Below are 21,148 nucleotides of genomic sequence, written 5' to 3'. Positions count from 1 at the left end.
GCTGTATGACTGTAAGGTGCTATGGATGTCCTTTCAACACACCCTTGTATAATTGCAGCAACATTTTCTTGCTCCTATTTCCAACTGTCTTGCAATAAAAGCTAAAATACCATTTGTTTTCCTAATTGCCTCTTGTAGCTGTATACTAACTTTGTAATTGAAAATACAAGGATCCCCAAATTGCTCTGAGTACCAACATTAGTTAACTTGGAAATCTTGCTATTGAAATTTAAAACTTTTTAAAACCAATAATCACACAAATAGCTTTTTTGATAATGTATTCTCAATCATGGAGTCATCTCCAGCATTGGCTTTTAATCAGTGCTGACTACTGTTCCATACTGACTGAACTAATATGATTTAGACCCTGAGTCCAAAGCTGTAAGATTGGAATATTAACTTTGAGTCTAAATGATTGTTGGCATTTCAAATTATTGTTCATTTTCTCCAGAAGCTGGCATGAATCCCCAACAGCTCTGCTGTTTGCTAAATTTAAATATAGAGAGTTAAGCTGAGCAATATCTAATAATAAACTCTGATTATTCAGCACACTTGCATCTTTGATCGTGCTGAACTATTGGATGTTTTTCCTATTAATACCTCAACATACTTTTTATTCATTCTTTTTAAACATTACACAGCATTGTAATACATTTTCCAGTGAACCTAGGAAGTTTAAGGAGAGCATGGGAAGTTGAGCCCTGATGAATTTCATGGGAGCATGGGAAACAGGACCTTGGTCATTTATAGGGAGAGCGGGAACCAGGGCTCCTGCAAGTTGAAACAGTGTGTGGAACCCGAGGCCTGCGAGCTGAAAAGGAGCAGGGCAAGCATCAACTGATGAGCCAGATGTCAAACCATCAAGATTTTCCAATAGCCTGAGGGACAGGATGTACATATATTGGAAAGGCAGGGGCTCATTAGGAGGTCAGCATGGCTTTGTGCAAGGAAGGTCGTGTCTTACAAATTTGTGTTCTTTTGAGGAGGTAACTAAGAAAATTGATGAAGGCAGTGTGTTAGACATGGTTTACATGGACGTCATTAAGGTTTTTGACATGGTCCTGCATGGTAAGCTAGTCCAGATGGCTAAGTACAAGGGATTCGAGGCATGTTGGCAAACTGTCTCCAAAATTGGCATGGTGATTGGAGGCAAAGGATAGTGGTGAATGAGTGTTTTTCTTACTGGAAGTCTTTAACAAGTGTACCTCAGGGACCCTTGTTGTTTGTAATATGTATAAATGTCTTGGATGAGAATGGTCCACTTAATAAGTTTGCAGACACACAAAGGTTGGTGAAGTCGTAGATAGTTGTGAAGAAGGCATTTGGGTAAATAGAGGCATTGAGTGTAAGTGTTGGGATGTCATGTTGCAGCTATGCAAAACATTGGTTAGAGCATATTTGGAGTATTGTACACAGTTCTGGTTGCCATGTGGTCATAATAGAAAGTGTGCAGAAGAGATTCAACAGGATGTTGCCTAGAATGGAAGGCTATAGTTATAAGGAGAGATTGGATTGTCTGGGTTATTCTCACTGGAATGTATAGGCTGAATGGTGATATTATAGAGGTTTATAAACTTGAGGGGCATAGATAGTCAGAGTCTCTTTCCAGGACAGTGGCATCTAGAACTAGAGGGGCACAGGTTTGAGGTGAAGGGAAGAGTTTTCTAAATTTCTAAGAGTTTTGCCACACAGAGGGTGGTGGTTATTTGGAACAAACTGCCAGAGAAGGTGATAGAAGCAGATACAATTGCAGCATTTAAAAAGGCATTTGTACAGGTACTTCAGAGAAGCATAGAGGGATCCAGACCTAATGCAGGCAAATAGGATTGGTGTAGAATGACATCATGGCTGGCATGGATGAGGTAGAGCAAAAGGGCCCATTTCTACTGTATGATTTTATGATTCCATGAGTCAGCAGATTATCCAAACTTTACTATATATGGTAACGTTGTGAGAGCTATATATCATTTTTTTGTTGACTATTCAAATCATGAATGAAAAAAATTATATTGTTTCTACAGACCAAATAACCAGAAAATTGTATTTAAATCTAACAAGTACAGCATTTACACTTTATTTATGTGCCAGATGTGGGATTCTTCCCAAACTGAAAACCATACTGCGGCACAGAAATAGGCAGTTTGGCAACAAAAAAGGCCAACAATGCCAATGTGGATGATCCGCTCACACTTCCTTCCATTCTATTCACTTCATCTCAACCTATCAGTATATCTTTCTCTTTGTTCCTTTCTCACATTCTTAAGTCAGATGGTGTTGCCCCACATACTCACCAGCTTGGGTAGAGTAATTTCTTCTGATTTCCTTATTTGATTAATGCAATTGTTTTATATTTATGGCATTTAGTTTTGAACTTCCAAGGTGAAAACATTTTTCTTTTATGGAGAAATAGAGCAACAGTTTGTTCAGACATTCCTCTGATAGTTTTACCTTTTTGTTTGTATCATCTTGGTAAAATGCCTCACAGTTTCTCCAGTACTTGAATGTCCATGTTGTAATTTGGTAATCAGAGCGCTGAGTAGAGCAGGTATTTTATCTCTCAAACCTACCGGAGAATAGTGTCATAACAGTTTTTTTCTGTTTAAACTGCGCAGTTCTTTGTTATGAACGTATAATAAATCCACAGATATGCTTTTATCATGCTACTCATGTGAGTTCCTGGAGGCCAAGGTTCACTTTTTGAGAGTTCAAACCTACTTAGTTTTTATGTAAAGTTATTCTCAGAATGAGGATGTTGCTGGCGTAATTGACCTTGATGCGGTGATGATGAATGGGCATCTTGACTAAATACATTAGTTTCAGGATCTCTGCCCCAGCAGTAAATGAAAGAGCAGCCACACATGTCCATTATATGTCCAAATCAGGATAGTGTCTGAGTTGGGGGTAACTTGAATACGGTGGTGTTCCCATTTACTTGCTGTCCTTGAGACTTCAGGAGATATTTTGATGAACTTCATCATTAAGGCAATGACCTCTTTTAAAAAAAAAGCTGTTCATTCTCTTATTTGTAGTTATTATTTCCCTGAGAATTAATGAAGTGTAAATACATAAGAGTAAGTAATTAAAATCTTCAAGTCCCAAACTAGTATGTCTGGATTGTATGTTGTTAAGTGTTATGAAACCTTGAGAATAAGGATATCACACTAACTCTAGAGATCTACGTTTAGACAAAATCGAATACGACCAATAAATTGGTGAAGACCGAGTTTAGAATTCATCAATCTGAACGTGTCTATTAATAGAGCTGCCTGCACAACATCACATGGTCTACCTCCCAGTTGTATTGCTGTTTACACTGACAATCTGCATCAAATGATTACAGCATTGCCTTCCAGTTGCAAATACCTCCCTGGGAAAAGCTTTCAACAAATCAGGCTGATTAACTAGATCAATCAACCACTCCCAAGAAGGCCAATCATTTCCTCCTCCATGTCCTGTTGAATTTCCTTCTCTTCTGAAGCCAAAAGAATATTTTTTGCTGAATGGTTTGTGTCTCCTGAGTTCCGTTAGAAAATAGATTTTGTTTATCACATAAGCGTGTTACATCCTCCTTGTGTTTTAAAATGCTCTCCTGAACTGGAGCTTTATTAACACATTAGGTTCTCCCTTTTGCTTACTGTTCTAGCCATGTGGTGCATGCATTGTACGTCCGAGAGAACCCAGTCATTGCTGGAGCTTGAACTGGACAGTAGGTAAGCGTGTACGGTCTGCTATTTCATTATTGTAAGTGAAACAGCATACCTATGATTGAAACAATTAAGAAAACTTATTAAAAGCTGAACATTACTGAACAAAAAACGTAAATGTAAATAGATGCTTTATTGCTAAAAAAAAATGCATCTAATTTCTTAATCTTTAAAAATATACTGGCAGTTAAGCACTTTTTACAACCACCCTTAAGATGAGAATTGTTAACAACTGAAGTTCTGCACAAATCAATAGAACCCATTTAAATGTGACTGAATTTGAAAGCATTTTTATTTTTCAAATGTTACATTGCCTGCATCTGACAATTAGTGGGGAAAGCACTACTCAGGTTTTGTATGTCTGTGGTAGTTTCCCAGACATGGTTTCTTGCAGCATATTTGATAGCATTGACAATCCATGTTATAATTTACAATAAGTGAAATTAAATGCCATAGAGCTTGGCTACTGCAGCATTGGTCATGCAGACCTTTGCAAGGTACTTGCGTATTTGCGTTAGATATGTAGGAGCAATGTTTGAAAATCACAGGAAAAAAAACCTCTAAATTTTCAAGTCAAGTTATAATGAGAATGTCCTAAGATTGATAAACTGTGGTTTCTAAATACTTAGCCAGTCAAAGTTAAATATACTTGAATTACACTTGTCATGCTAGGGGGATTTCTATGTTAAGATGTCTTTCTGATTTGTGGTACATTTGATTTTATGAAATAGATCTTGCAAGTAGCCTATGAATTCATGATTCATTGAAGTCAGTAATTAAATAGTTCAGATTCATTCAAGAATGCAAAATTGCATTTAGAAAAATGTTCATCAGAATGAGGTTGTAGGAAATATTTTCCAGATTCGGAGGAAGCTGAATGTACTTTCGCTATGCAAAAGGTCATAATCCAGTATTCAATGCTCTGATGCAGTTCAATAATGACAGGTTGATAAATCTATGAAGACAGCAGCACTGCAGTTGATATGCAGTGGCTATGTCTTACTCCTCAATTGCCAGTGGAGTAGATTATTTGCTTCATAAACTGCGTGATTATTATTGCTATTTATAGTTCTCTCCACTGCACCGTAATTTGATAATATGAAGAGCACATATTTTACTTCCTGTGCATTTCCTAGCAACTTAGAGGGTCCATTTTTGAAGCAGTGTTAGTACTATTGTTATTGGTCATGAGTGCTTAGTTTCTATAAATCTGAATTCACCTTGGTGCACAGAATCTCAAGTAAATCTTGCACTAAATTTACTGGATTCCTTGCATATGGGAAAATCCAATCTGATATTTCAATGACATTCTATAGTACCAATGTTGTCTCGAGCCCTTTAGTTCATTTCCAGTTTATTCTCCTGTATTTCTTCCAGGTGTTTTTTTTATTTGGATTTGAAATCCACTTTCTTAATTATAGCTCAAAGACTATTGAATGATCAAGCTAATCACATGTATATTTATCACTTGCAGACAAGTGAATGATCATCCAAATCATGAGCACATTCATCTCTTCCTGAGGACCACTATTGCAGCTCAAGCTGTGATATAAAGAGCCCAGATTGTCAATTGTTAACCCACAAAACAGAGGCTTTAATGATTTCAATGCACACTTCACATCAACAGCAGGAAGCAGATTGTTGTAATGCATCAATTACAGATCTTTATTCCACAAATATGCACTGTATGGGATATGTTACATTGGTATTTTTCCATTTTTGGAAGACCTTGTTGACAAATGGATCTCAAGTGTTTATCACCACTCAGTACAAGCATTCGATTAGCTTCATTTTGTAGTATCTGAATCCTGTTTGATATTTAGGTATAAAAGCAGTGTCATTCAGTGCAGATTGACATTTAATGTTGATGCATCATTATCTCATCAGGAATACATTTGAAATTCTATAGACATTTTGCCTGTTCAGTATTTGGCAGAATTTGTTCAGATCAACATACTATTATCAGAGAGGCTTTACTCCCTGTGCTGCTCATTTATATTCAGATAGTTATCAAATTCAGCAGAAATGGAACTTATGACTGAGGAAGTAGCAATGGAAGTAGGAGATTTGATTTCCTGTGAAGCATAAACATATTTTTAAAAAATGGATATTATCTGCAGGCTATGTCATCCTGTGTCGCAATCATTTCTGATTGGTGGTTGTGTGCAGCTGAAGACTTGTAATGAAAGAAGCAGCAAGAAATGGCATTAGGAGAACATATTGTATTTACTTGTCTTAGCTGTGGAAAAGACAGATCTATACACAATGGTTTCACTGGAATAGACTTTTGTACTCACCTTTAACTCGATCCAAGGCAAATTGACACTTTTTACTGTCAAGATGGAATTAAAAGGCATTCTTTATTCGCATACTCTCAGACATTGACTCAACTCGTTTATGGAATATCAAGTGTTGTTTTTTGAACTGGCAGTGAATCTACCTAAATAAATTGTTGATCTACAAAATGTACAGCGTACTCCATGAAATCAACAGGTGAGGATGGGCTTTATTAATTTATTTAGAAACTAGCACATTTGTTCTGGAATATGCTTCATTTCACCTGTTTTGGGTGTAGCACACTGATGCATTAGAATGGAAACTTCGTTGTGCAGTATTTTCTTTCCAACTTCATTTTTGCCAAATATTTGCAACATAGTAGAAATTTAAATATAGTGTCATATTTTTCTGATCTAAATTGCAGACATTTGAGTGCAGCGATTCTCTGCTGCTATTTAAGTCCAGTAAAACATTTAAAACACAGCCTGTACACTACTGAAAGGTGTATAAATTAACATAATGATTGTGAAACATGACCCTAACAATGAACTTGGGAGAGGGAATAGAAATTAGATGATGCAACTTTTAAAAAAATGAAATTGTACAGTTTTGATTTGTAAATGTACCAATTCAGCTACAGAATACTAAAAGAGAATATTTGGTCTTTGGCTTTTTTACCATAATAAAATAGAATATTTTGCTTGGTTGAAGGTGATTTATAAATAAAATGTGTTGGTTTATTTATTAAAGTCTTGATTTATTACAAAAAATTGTAACCGAGTAGGTTTATCCACCTTGCAATGAGGGGAATTGGTCTGCTTCAGTTGTCTGTAACATCATTGGCTATGGAAGTTAGTTTGGGTCTATACTTGCATTGGCTATGCGAAAGAACTTCTGGAAATGCCTGTACTTGGGCATAGGGTGAGAACAGGATTGGCTTGAAAGAGATACAACAGTGATTAAATAGTTTATAGGCATCTGTACAAGGAATCTTTTGGATGCCTCTGAGGGGCTGCTATCATATGTAGAATCATCCTATAGGAAGAGTCAGCAAGTGCAAGAAAGAGGGAGAAAACTGAGAGACATGATTGGTGGAAAATGCATATAAAATGTATTTATTTGTTTCGAGCAGACTGCTATGCAGATGAATACAGTGGCTGTTTAAAACCAGTATTACGTCAAAGGTGGGTCTGTTTGATTTTATATTTGATTCATTCTGACATTGCTTGGAGATGGTGACTCCAACCACTGATGTAGGTGGAAACAGATGTGTACTGAATTACATTAGCCTAGAATATTTTGTACTGTTATATTTGGAAGTCTAGTACACAGGACTTGTAGAAATGAGGTCTGGTGACAGATTATATGCAATGGATTTAATCCTAGTGGATAAATGTTGAAAATTATATTCCTCTATTTCATGCTTCTTTGCATCCACAATGTTTGTTGAAGAGTTAAATGAAGATCGCCATCCCCCAACGGTTCTTGTGTTCAATCATCTGCAAAGTGCATCTTTGTAAAGAGTTCACCAGTGTAGATATCAAATGAGGCTTGACTCTGATCTTATTCACAGCTCAATAAACTGCCAGCACTTGCTATGTAGACTTCCTTATAAAGAGTGTCAATTGTATGATGTCACAAAGTATGGCCAATGCTGGGAAAGTGAACCCTAACAGGAGATTCTTGTCTCAGAAGACAATAAGTTGTTTTAAAAAAATTGACTATCTAATGGTTATGATATATGTGTTGCCAAAAAATGTTTGCTATGGAGTGATTATGTACTGTTATGTGTCCAACATTTTAAAAGTTAGCATGCTATTCTGGAGGGTTTGATTCATCTTTGCATAAAGTTCAACAAATATTTACTTGAAAACAAAATTATTTTTCAGTAGAAAATTCTGGAGAATGGACAGTAAAGTGAAAATAGTCTCTGCCCATGTTACAAAACATAGGTAATGTTATACTCTTTTGTACTATGAGTATTCATTACTACTGACCCTACCTCTGCTACCCCACGTCCCTCCAAAAAAAAACCCAGGAAAAAGGTCCATGTGAGGTAGCTAGTCTCGTTGACAAAACACTTCAGACCATTTTAATTCCATTTACTTTAGTGTTGTTTTAGAGAGGTGCATGAGCATAGATGTTGAAGGAGGAGATGTTCACCAGATTGATTTTTGGGATGGCTGGTTTATTGTATGAGAGATTAAGCAGACTAGGTTTGTATTCTCAAATTTAGAAGATAAATGATCTCATTAAAGACATACAATTCTTAAAGGCTTGACAGCATAGATGTTTTTCCTTGGCTGTGGTATCTAAACCATGGATTACAGTCTCAAAGTAAGGATCCACCCTTCACAATGAGGGATGAGAATTTTTTTTCAATAAGAAAGTGGTAAATCTTTGGAATTCATGACCCAAGAGGGCTGTGGAGGCTCAGTTGCTGAGTCTATTTATGACGGGGATCATTAGATTTTTAGATATGAATGGATTTGAGGGATATGCAATTAGTATAACAAAGTGGTACATGTGTCACGAACCAGCAGCAAAAGAAACACACTGAGCATGATTCAGTGTTAAAAAACTATTTTATTAATCACTACTTATGATAATACGTAAAATAAAAGTAAAAATGTTAGTATGTTAGAATTCAAAAATGTTAAACCTCGAACGTTAACCCCAAAACTAAACTCTTCGTGTGTGTGTGTGTGACAAAGTCCAAAACTCCCAGTTCCTGAATGGTTCTTAAAGTTCAGTTCCGCAAGCCATAAGGTGAAACATGAGCAAGGGCTTCTTCAACAACCACCGTTGTCTGAAGATAAGATGTAGATGTAGAAAAACATAGAGAGAGTACATACGAAATCCAAATGTTCCACGATGGAACCCAAACGACACTTCAGTGTTTACTCGGTAGTGACTTCCTCACCCCAAAAAGCATCCGAACCGTGGTCGTCCACATACAAATACCTGTTTCCTTCTACAGGTCAGCAACAAAGTGAACTCCACCGGATTACTTCCAACTTCCATACATGGATTTCAGTGGCAAACACAGTTATTGTTTCTCATCCATCGATAGAGAAAACAGCAGGCTGGTGTCTCTCTCCTTCTCTCTCTCTCTTCTTCTTCTTCTTCTTCTCCAACAACGTCATTACGTCCTTTATCTTCTATTGATGTAAGCACGCCCCACACCACATACACACACACTCTCTATCTTAAAGGGACTTTCACTGAGTCCGTAACACATGGTAGAAGATCAGCTGCCATCTTATTGAATGGCAGAGCAGGCACGAGGGGCTGAATGACCTCCTCCTGCTTTTGTTCTGAAGTACTTAGCAAAAAAAAATGGGAAGCTCTTTACTAAATGATGTACAATCCGATTCATGTCTACTCATTCACCATTGGAATGTGGGATTTATCTAATTCCCAGTAGTCTTGAAAAGACAATTCAAGGGGCTGCTTTAAAAACATTTCAACCCACTACAACTGAATGGCTTCAGGGGGCATTTAAAAACCTAGCACATTGATATGGGACTGGAGTTGGATTTAAGTTACACCCATTGAGGACAAGTGAGTTCTTTCTCTAAAGGATGTTAACGAACGTGTTGGAAATTAATTAGTGTTTTGATCATTTTACTCATAACAGGGTATTTCAACCACAATTTTAAAAAAAAACTAGATATAAGCTTTCCAATTGCCCTGACGAGATTTGAACTCTGGACTATTAGTTTAGCCTCTAGATTGCTGATCTGGTAACAATAAGTTACTTTCAGGGAAAGAAAGTGTCCTACTGTCTAATAGCAAACTGTGATTAAATGTATAAGAATACCTACAGTACTGTCTACTTTCTATTATAATTTATTTTCAAACTGAAGCATTGCTTTTCAGCCCTGTTTAAATGTATTCTTAATGTTCCTTAAGGTATGCCAATAAGCTCTATTCTGCTTCTTGTAAATAAATGTGTGATGTCAGAGAATCCAAATGAGATTCTGTTTTTGCCCTTATTTTGCATTTACGATATTATTCTTACAATAAACATTTAACTGTGGGATGTTTAGCTAACTCTGACTAATTCTCAGTAGGCAATGTTATACGCTTCCATACTACGGGTATTCATTACTACCGTCCTGGCCTCTGCTGCCATGTCCCTCCAAAAAAAAACAGAAAAAGAGGTCAGTGTGAGGTAGCTAGCCTCATTGCTTTGTGTGCAAAAGGAAACTTGTCCAATATATACTGAATAATTGATTTCTTATATTAAATGACAAAGTAAGTCCATGGTTTATTCACAAGTACTGATTAAAATTATGTCCTTCCCACAGAGGAATTAGTACATTTTCTTCATTACAGTTGTACCTTTCACTCTTTATTGTAGCATTTTAGGCACCCAGAGCATAAGAAAACATTTAAAATATTTGCATAAAACTGAAAAATGTAGTTGACCAAAAGAAAGAAAATGTTTGTTTGAGAAGACGTGTTGTGTGTTGTGAAATTGAACTAGTGTTTGTAACCAGGGCCATAAGAAAATATTTGAGGTACATAAGGTACTGTGGCCGGAATCATCAAATCACTCATGGTTATTAGAGAGACGCTGCTGGTGCTTAAGAAACATATCTGGCCAGTGCTATACCAATGGTAACTACAATAGATATCATAAGGGAACAGTGGAAACTGGGTTAAAAGTCTGATATTGCTTTTGCAGTGAGATACTGATGGTTACCTGCTTGCATGTCAACAAGTTCTGGATTGCTAAAATCCCAAATTTTCATTGTCAGCATTTGCCTGAGTGCGTTCCCTTGCTGCCTCATGGAATCCAGTGGCAAATTGCAAAGTTGATGTAGTTCCCCAGTGCTTATGCTCGGTTAGATCTGGCAAAGAATGAAATCTTTATTTATTTGAATGGAGAGGAACTATTGCAAGGGACCAAGATACTGTGTGTTAACTTGAGGATTATTTAATTATTTCATTCATAATATATCTGTAATTTATTTGTTTAAACTGTTTTAATTTTATTATTTTTGAATGATGCTGACTATCAGAAGCATTCAATGACATTCAGTTTTTTATTAGGTTTGACAGCCAACTAAGCTGGGGATGCTACTTAGCTGGTTATCAAGGTTTTCAGTATTTTCCTTGACATTATGATGGGATTTATGTCTAGTAGACAGTGCTATAATGCAGGGCACTGCCCTTGAGGATGGAGCAAAGACTTTCCAGCCCTAGGAAATCTGCACAGACTCAATTGTAGAACAGACTCAATTGCAGATGACTTGCCAGTTACTAGATAATTTGGAATGTATTATGTAATCATTACAAGTAATTAAGACATAAGGGAAAGATTTTTGAACTAAGTATAAGAATGGAAGGATAAGTAATCAATTGCATTTTGTAATATGGCGGTTAAATAAGTTTTGTGAAACTTGATCCTTTTTAAATGTTTGCTTGAGAACTGGTAAATGTCAAAAGCAGCTGTCCACCTCCTGAGTTGTTCATGACCAATGCCATGAAAGATTTTTCTTTGTCCTTCTGTAGTGCTTGTAATGGGCATTTACTATCACAATTATTTTTCTGTTTAAATTATTAGAGATTGAATAGTTTCATCTGTGACTGCAAGCTTGTAGTGAATTATGGATTTCTTTTTGTCTGACATTGTGGAAGCCTATTGATTTTTGTAATTACTATTTCTGATGGCAGAAGCTCATGAGTTTTAAATAATTAAAAAATACAGTCCTTTTTATTCCTGAAGACTACATTTTATTTACTGAATTTCACTACAGCTTTGAAGATATGGCACAGATTATGTTTTATTTGGTCCATTGCTTGTGCTCAATATCCATGCCACTGTCCCATTTTTATAACGGACAATTTATGCAGCATTGTGGTACCATTCGACTGCAGAGTTCGGCTGTTGTGGCCATCGTGTGAGGCATAGTAGGCCATGAGTGACACAGGCTGTTGAACTGCCTTTGCATATTCTCTGATAGTCAATGTAAATAAAATGTTTTTTTTAATCCTACTAGATATTAATTAAAAATGTAAAAATAAACAAAGCACTTATCTTTTTAATTAAGGTTAGTGATCTCATTCAGAGCTGAGTACATCAATGCTCCACCCCAGACTTGACAGTGAGTACACCAATGGAGCATGGTCAAATGAACTGACATTCGACCTCCACACCTCCAACTTTTGCCTTTCAATGCACGGGTGGGAAGTCAAAGATGAGCTGATTTGCATTTGATTCTTTAAGGAACCACTTACCTGAGAGTTTCAGCTCAATATTCTCCTCCTTGATTTCAAAGCTTTAAAATAAAATCACAAGTAATTTTTATTTCACTACGTTTCAGTTACTTGCCATTACTTTCATGGAAAATTATTTCATATTTCATAGAGTGCATGCTCTAACAGAGCTCTGTTCATACAGAATGCTTTCATCCGTTTTTAAATAACAAAATGTCACCTTCTTTAAGTATTTGTTTAAAATGCTTCCTAGCTTTAAATAACAAAACTAATATTTGATATCTGGTTGAACTGTGTTGTCAAAGCTTGGATGCATACCATAAAGGATAAGTGCTTTGCCATTGCTCCAAAGGTCAGGAAAGTAATAGAACAAATGTACTCACAGCATGGGATCAGCACAGGATTGTTTCATCTGTCAGAAAGGGGTAAAATAATTATATTCATTCATATACTATTATATCTTAAATTACTTGTACAATATTTATGAAAAATATGGCACATGAAAGGTGTATTGTGTACTTTAAAGTGTTTAATGTGTTGGAAAGTAAAAAAAAATTAGATCATTGTGAAAGGCAAGAGTGCAGTGTATTCTAAACTTGCAGCAGAGTTTGATCACTGCCAGTTGAATTTAGGGATTCTTGCAGAGTCATCCAGTGGTAATGACCACCTTGATTCCTTCCAGGGTTTGATGTGTACTTTGAACTGCCAAATAATAGAAAACTACAAGCCTGTCACACGTGGTTTATATTAACTCTCTTTGGGTGAATCTGAGCTTTACTATGTATCACTAAGTAGATAGGACTGTGGACAGAAGGTTTAGTCATCTGTGGCTGATCTGAATTTCTTGTCCTTTTTTGCAGTGTGGAGGGTGATGCTGCAGGAAGTGAGACCGGCACCTCTCTTGACAGCCCCTCTAGCTACAGCCATGGCCCAATAACACTCAGTGCTGCTGCTAGCCCTGATCAGTTTGATGGTTCTTCATTGGTGTCGTTCCCTGTCTCACCTGGTCAGCAACGTCCTAGGAGGCCAAAGCTTCAGCATTCCACCTCCATATTACGAAAGCAAGCAGAGGAAGATGCAATCAAGCGCTCAAGATCTTTGTCAGAGAGCTATGAACTCTCCTCAGATCTTCAGGATAAACAGGTAATGACCTTTAGGATATGTCAATGCATACAGCAAATGAATTGAAAAAAAAGTAAGTTGATATTGTAATATATGTAGGAGCTCTAAATCAGAATACTGTTCAGAATGTGAATGTGAGTTTGTATCTGTAATCACTCACTAGCTCAGGGAAACCACATTCTTACTCATTCAGACTTATCCATGCCCCTTTTAAAACCGCCGAATTATTCCTGATGGTTAGCCTTTGTAATTCTACTTGTGTAAACTTAAGGTTAGTCAAAACTGCTGCTTGGACGCTAACTTGCAACAAGCCCCATTCACCGATCACCTCTCAACATGCTGGCCTATGCTGGCTCACAGTTAAGCAGACTCCTTGACTTCAAAAATTCTTATTGTTGTTTTCAAGTTTCTCTGTCTTGCATCTCCCTATTTCTATAGTTACCTCTGACATTTAACAATCCTATTACTTATCCCTATCCTTCTCCAATTCTGACCCCTTTAACTAAAACATCCTACTGGCAGCTATGACTTCAACACCATAGCCCTGTATGTCCCTCCCGAGATAATCTCTATATTTTTTTCCCTTGGACATGTACTCTAACATCTGCTTAATGTGGCCTGGCATAATTTTTTTGTTTGATAACATTCCTACAAGTGCCATCCGATTTTGTTGCCATGTTAAAGCACGATGGAAGTTGTTGTAGTAGTAGTGAGAGTGTCAGTCTTTCCTACGCAATCTGTGGTATTGGGGTGACGAGCCACATATGTATTCCATATCCATCATAGATGCCACATATTCCCATTCATTTTGGTGTTGAAATGCACTGTTCAGTGTTTCAGTATCCTAATGACTAGAAATTACAGCACACCCTGCTGGGTGCAATGGTGGAGCAGTCCATAGTCCACTGAAAACTTGATTGCAGGTGTAACTGACTGAGCATTGCACATTATTGGTAATAATTTCTTCAAAGGGTTGACGGCCTAAGGCCCAATTGGGCCTGTGTTCTGACCTGAGTTGGAAATCAGAGCCCAATATTTTGAAGTACAAATCAGGGATTTGAACTGAGGACACACGTCTGATTTGGATGGTGTGGGAGAAGAGGAAGGATCGGGGCCAGACCCAGCACATTTGATGTCAGGGAGGCTGGTATATCTGGAAAACAGTGGTTGTTTGGGGACGCATGAGAGGTAAGCTAGTTGCTTGCTGGTTGATGCAATGCAGCACAGATTTGGAGATACGAGAGCTGATGCTGAAGGATGAAGCTAAGTGTTTCACTTAGTTGTACCCCATGTTCCCTGTAATGCACGAAAAGGAGAGCTGCACAGAGTATAGTGCCATGTCTTATGCCCCTTTTTTTTTTACAGAAATCATATAGGAAGTGTAATGGTGACTAGCAGGTGGAAGTTCCTGGTTAAGTTTCCAGAGTGACATGCAATGCACGTGTATTGTGTTTCACTAGGGGGAGGAAAAAAGTTTTCATTTGCTCGTTTTGAGGAAAAAAATTGATTTGCAATTGAATTTCTTGGTATCAGTATCTAACCAAATACTACTTGCCGTCACCACAATGATATGCCTGTTCTGCTTATTTATTTCTTCTGCTGAAACTCTGATTCTTATCTTTATTGGTTGTAAAAGGTTCTAATACTCCTGCCTTGTCTTTCATTTGTACCAGCTCCATTTAAACTCCACTTCCCATTTATCATGCTTGCTATCACATTCCATGCAACTGTCATTCATATTATTTTTGGTCTGCTTGGTCTTCACTGAGTCTCATTGTTTCTTCTTTCGTTTGGCATACATTTTTATCTAATATGTTTCTATTCAGCAATTCTATGAACAAATTGCCAGTATCATTAAGCTCACCTTAATTCATTCATCTGGGGAAAAACAGGTCTGCAGCCTCTACCTCTCTTCCAGAATTGTATTCTTAAACCATTTAGTATTTTACTGTTACATGGCTAATGTGAATTTCCAAATGTTGAAATGATTATTCAGATTTGTGTGCTAAGTTTTATGCTTCAGTGTTTTGCCAAAACACTATGTTGTTCATTTGCTTTGGCTTCTTTTCAATGCATCGTGCACAAGTCAGTGTTTATAATAGATCAGTCTGGTATCCATTTTCATGCATATAAACTTTATGCTCCTCAATTCTTATGGCCAAATCTGGTCATGATGTATTTACAAGGAATACTTCTTTTCCTATCCACATTTTTGCTCTTCCATCCAAGCTCTTCATAAAGATTGATGTGTTAATGTAATCAGCCACTATAATTGGTAGCATTGCCTTTTGCACATTTCATTTATCACGATGTTCTCAGAATCCTGAAAGACTATTTCTTGTAATTTTAAAATGTTTCTCACCAGTGATTCCTGACAAACCTTGTGGTTCTAAGTATTCCTTCGCATGTTGGAACAGTCTGTGGCTCCATTACTGTTCATAATCAATGTTCCTTTCATTAATACTGTAATTTTTTTCTGCAAGTTGCGTCTATAGTTTTCAGACTGCATTCCTTACGGTACTCATCCATCTCAATATTGTGTAAACAATCCTTCTGTTTTTTTTTGATGTAATTATTGACTTCCTTTGGGACTTTGTTTGACTGTCAGTATTCTGGTTTGCTATGTTCTGTCAAGCCTTGCATGCAGAAGCTATATGCCGATGCTTGATTAATGTAGTTTTTCTACTCTGACCAGTCTTGAGTGGTTCCCATAGCAATGATAACAGAGTTTCTTTTCATGGCTGTTTTACTTGTAAACTACTCGGGCAGAAATTCCTTTCAAATTTTAGAGGTAATTTTCATGGATGTGGCTGTCCTGCATGCCCATTCAAATTTTAGATCTTCCATCATTAGTAACCTTGAATTGGATATATTCATCAATGAGTCCAAACACAAACCCATGACATATCCATCCTAATGCCACACTTTTTTTTCAGAATAACTTTTCCCCCGATCTCTCTTTGTGGGTCCCAAACACATAACCCTCTGTGATTTCCGGTGGCACTGTGTTCTGCATTGTATTTTCTTTTTACTACCTTGATGCACTTTTGTATGCAATGATCTGCCTGGATGGCACACAAACAATAGTTTTTAACTGTAACAACAATAAATCAATACCAATAGTAATGGAACTAAATGAGTCCCCTGAACTTGATGGCCTGCATCTTAAAACAAGTGCCACGGAAAAAGTACATGTATTGGTTGTGAACTTCCAAAGTTCCCTGGATTCTCAAAAAATGCCAGCAAATTGGAAAACAGCAAATGTAGTAACTCAATTCAAGGAAAGAGGCAGACAAAGCAGGAAACTATAGGCCAGTCTTTGGATTTCAAGAATATAGTTAAGGAAGTGGAGGAAAACAAACATTGTTTAAAAGGAGAGAGACTACAGAATTCTGATGGGTGTCTTTGCATGTGAAACACAAGAAGTTGGCATAAATGTGATAAAAGTAATTAGGAAGGCAAATTGAATGTTGGCCTTTATTGAAAAGAAATTGATGTTGCAAGTACGGAAGCCTTGCTGCAACAGTATAGGGTACTGATGAGACCATAATTGGAGTACTACGCAATGTATTGGTTTCATTATTTAAGCAGGATATACTTGAATTAGCAAAAGTTCAATAGTTTGATTCCTGGGATGAATGAGCTGATTGGTTGAGCAGATTAGACCAATACCTAATGAAGTTGAGAAGAATGAGAGGTCATTGAAATGTATCAGATTCTGAAGGTACATGGTGCGGTAGGTACTGTGAGGATTATTCCCTTTGTGGAGAGATCTAGAACTGAAGGGCATAGTTTCATATTTGTCGGAAATAAGAGAGAATTTCTTCTCAGAGTCCCAATGAATCTTTGGAATTATCTGCCAGAGAGAGCTGTTAGTTCTGAATGATTGACTATATTCAAAACTGATAGATTTTTAGTCTGAAGGGAGAGAGAGTTAATGGGGGCAGACACAAAAGTCGAGATGAGGCCAAGATTACATCACCCAAGATCTCACTAAATAGCAGGGCAGGCTGATGGAATGATGTGGCCTACTCCTGTGTCTATGTACTTGGGTCTGTTCTCTTTATGTAAGCACACCTCAGAGTCTGCCTCTCTCCCCCCTCCCTACCTCTCTCTACCCTCTCTCTACCCCCCTCCCCCTCTCCCCTCTCCGCCCCCCCTCTCTCTCCGCCCCCCCTCTCTCTCCGCCCCCCTCTCTCTCCGCCCCCCCTCTCTCTCCGCCCCCCCTCTCTCTCCGCCCCCCCTCTCTCTCCGCCCCCCTCTCTCTCCGCCCCCCCTCTCTCCGCCCCCCTCTCCGCACCCCACCCCCCCCCCCCCCCCCCCCCCCGCCCCCCCCCCCTCCGCCCCCCCCCTCCCGCCCCCCCCCCTCCGCCCCCCCCTCTCCGCCCCCCCTCTCCGCCCCCCCCCCCCGCCCCCCCCCCCCCGCCCCCCCCCTCCCGCCCCCCCCCCCCCCCCCCCCCCCCCCCCCCCCCCCCCCGCCCCCCCCCCCGCCCCCCCCCCCCCGCCCCCCCGCCCCCCCCCCCTCCGCCCCCCCCCCGGGCCCCCCCCCCCGCCCCCCCGCCCCGCCCCGCCCCCCCCCCCCCCCGCTCCGCCCCCCCCCCCGCCCCCCCCCTCCGCCCCCCCTCTCTCCGCCCCCCCCTCCGCCCCCCCCCCTCCGCCCCCCCTCTCCACCCTCCCTCCCTCCGCCCCCTCCCTCTCCCCCTCCCTCTCCCCCTCGCCCTCCCCCCCTCTCTCCTCCTCCCCCCCCTCTCTCCCTGACAGTGAGACAATGGGAGTGAAGATGTGAGCTATGATGTTTTGGAAGAGTTGAAGCTTGTTGAGGGTTAATGTAGGGACCCAGTCAGAAAGGTGATGAGATGATGAATACGTGGACTGAAGTGTCAGCGGCAGTGGGAAGGTGAATGATCAGAACAGAAGCAGGCAATGTTGCGTATTGAAATAAAGCAATTCTGTTGATAGAATAGATTAGCCTGAAAAGCAGGCTTGGTGTTGAACAGAATAATGATACTGTATTATCTGTAAATGCTGTTTGCGCATTTGAAGAGCCTTCCAGAGCAATATCCAGACTATTATGTCCAAATAATATGCCATCCTTAGATAAAAATATACATGTGTATATCCTTTATTCCAGGAAGGAAATGTGAATATCAGCAAACAGTTAAATTGCCCACAGTAAAATAATCTAGCTTCCTTAAACATTTTCCAAAAAATTTAATTTCAGATTTCCAGCAGTCATAATGTTTGTCTTTGCTTTCTCAGATAATGATTCCACTTCTCCCATTTAAGCCTCCTTCTGAACCAACCTTTTCTTTCTTTACTTACACTATCATCCCTTTTTGCCTTTTAATCTCTCACAACCTTTACCCCATTACAGATCTTGTGGTTTGTTCTCTTCTCCTTTTCCTCCACTTCTATTAATGTTAAAACCATTCATTTTTAACTTTTCCCAACTCTGATGAAAGGTCATCAATCTGAAATGTTATCTCTCTTGCTTTCTGCACAGTTGCTGCCAGATCTGTGTTTTCAATATTTTCTGATTTTATCTTGAAAGAAATCTAGGCTTAATCTGTATAATCCTGCAATGTGCATTTAAGACCTGTTACTTCAATTATGGTTTTGCTCAGTTAAGCTGTTAGTTTACCAACTGAATAATTATTTGAGACTTGTAATAAATTGGATTAATACTGAATTGTAAACTAAGGACTTGAGCCATTTCAAAATATGCAAAATTAGAATCGTTAATTAAAGCACAAATTTACTTTCTAACCTGGTAACTGAGTTATTAAGTATTTGTCTTTTCCAGGTGGAGATGCTTGAGCGTAAATATGGAGGACGTTTCATAACCAGACATGCAGCTCGAACCATTCAGACAGCATTCCGCCAGTATCAAATGAACAAAAACTTTGAAAGACTGAGAAGTTCTATGTCTGAGAATCGCATGTCCAGACGCATTGTTTTGTCCAATATGAGAATGCAGTTTTCTTTTGAAGGACCTGAGAAAGTCCACAGCTCATTTTTTGAAGGAAAACAGGTGTCTATGACTGATGATGCAGGAAAATTAGGAGCTATAGTTCAGTCAGATTGTGGCGATCTAGGAGATTCAGCGGTGATCAAGTCTCCAGCTACAAACAACGATTTCGCTGATGCAATAACTGAGCTTGAGGATGCTTTCTCAAGGCAAGTAAAATCACTTGCAGAATCAATTGATGATGCACTAAACTGTCGCACCTTGCATACTGATGATGGGCATCCTACTGACCAGGCCAAACGTTACAAAGAAAACATGCAAAAAGAGGAAGAAATGGACAGTGTGTCTTATGCTAAGTCAGTGCATGATGCTGAGCGCAGAAAATTGGATGAAATGTCTGCTTCATACAGTGACGTCACCCTGTATATTGATGAGGAAGAGCTTTCTCCTCCACTTCCTTTGTCATTACAATCTGTGGACAGGCCATCCAGCACAGAATCAGATTTACGACTCCGTTCAGTGAATTCTGCCCAGGAATACTGGTCCATGACCCACAGGGATGACAAACTGGACACTGATACAAGCTGCAGGAGCACTCCTTCATTGGAGTGTCAGGAGTCGAGGCTTCGTGTCGACCACCTCCCTTTACTAACAATTGAGCCACCCAGTGATAGTTCAGTAGATTTAAGTGACCGTTCAGAAAGAGGATCACTAAAGAGACAAAATGCATATGAGCAAAATCCCAATAGCCAACGTGGAAGTCCCAAGCATATATCTCACTCAGTTCCCACAAGAGTGCACCATCGTGATGAAGAACCTGCTCGCCATCGACCACGGCAGATTGACAGTCATCTTGCTATCAATGGCTCGGCAAATCGGCAAAGCAAATCAGAGTCTGATTTTTCTGATGGGGATAATGACAGTATTAATAGCACTTCAAATTCCAATGATACAATAAACTGTAGCTCAGAATCCTCTTCGAGAGATAGTTTACGAGAACAAACTTTGAGCAAACAAACATATCACAAGGAAACCCGAAACAGCTGGGATTCCCCTGCATTTAGCAATGATATCATAAGGAAACGCCACTACCGGATTGGTCTAAACCTCTTCAATAAGTATGTAACTTTTACTAACCTTTCTATCTCTAATTTTGTTCAGATTCTGGTGTTGGTCTGTGGACTTTAAAGCTGGCACTCTGTTGCTCTTTAATTGAACTACTGATTTTCAAGAGGCTATCATCTTGGCCCATACTTAAACAGTGAATTTGTTGACTTTTTTATTAGAGTGATAGAGCATGAAAACAGGCCCTTTGGCCCAACTGGTCCATGCTGACCACAGCATCCTCCCTGCTAGTCCCAACTGCCTGCATTTGGTCCATAAACCTCCATGCCCCTCCCCTCAATGTACCTATCCAAATGCCTCTTAAATGTTGCGTTTGTACCTGCCTCGGCCACTTCTTCTGGCAGCTCTTTCCAGGTACTCACCACCCTCTGTGTAAAGAAATTACCTCTCAGGTCTGTTTTAAATCTCCCCCCCTTATCTTGTATCTGTGCTCTCTAGTTATGGACTCCCCAGTCCTGAGGAAAAGTCTATGACCGTCCACCTTATGCATGCCCCTCGTGATTTTATAAACTTCTCTGAGGTCACCCCTCATTCTCCTGCGCTCCAAGGAATAAAGATACAGCGTGGCCAACCTCTCCCTATAACTCAGACCCTCTAGTCCAGGCAGCATCCTCGTAAATCTCTTCTGCACCCTATCCAGCTTGTCAATGTCTTTCCAATAACGGGGTGACTAAAACTGTACACGGTACTCCAAGTGTGGCCTCACCAAAGACTTGTATAACTG

The 21,148-nt window shown here is 39.2% G+C and overlaps 1 protein-coding gene across 6 annotated transcripts in view; it reads left to right on the top strand.

The window, feature by feature from the left end:
• Positions 1–21,148, top strand: part of iqsec1b (IQ motif and Sec7 domain ArfGEF 1b) — a 404,551-nt gene that overhangs the window by 329,445 nt on the left and 53,958 nt on the right. For 5 of the 6 annotated variants that reach the window (XM_052017343.1, XM_052017345.1, XM_052017346.1 and 2 more), the window contains 2 exons: positions 13,070–13,352; positions 19,135–20,417. In XM_052017343.1, the coding sequence (XP_051873303.1) occupies positions 13,070–13,352; positions 19,135–20,417 (1,566 nt within the window). Of the gene's footprint in view, positions 1–12,616; positions 12,635–13,069; positions 13,353–19,134; positions 20,418–21,148 lie in introns of those variants that run through there. The other variant, XM_052017348.1, reaches the window with a different exon arrangement.

The sequence above is a fragment of the Pristis pectinata genome, chromosome 6 (assembly GCF_009764475.1).
Source record: "Pristis pectinata isolate sPriPec2 chromosome 6, sPriPec2.1.pri, whole genome shotgun sequence".
NCBI lineage: Eukaryota > Metazoa > Chordata > Chondrichthyes > Rhinopristiformes > Pristidae > Pristis > Pristis pectinata.
This window is presented reverse-complemented; position numbering and strand designations above follow the sequence as displayed.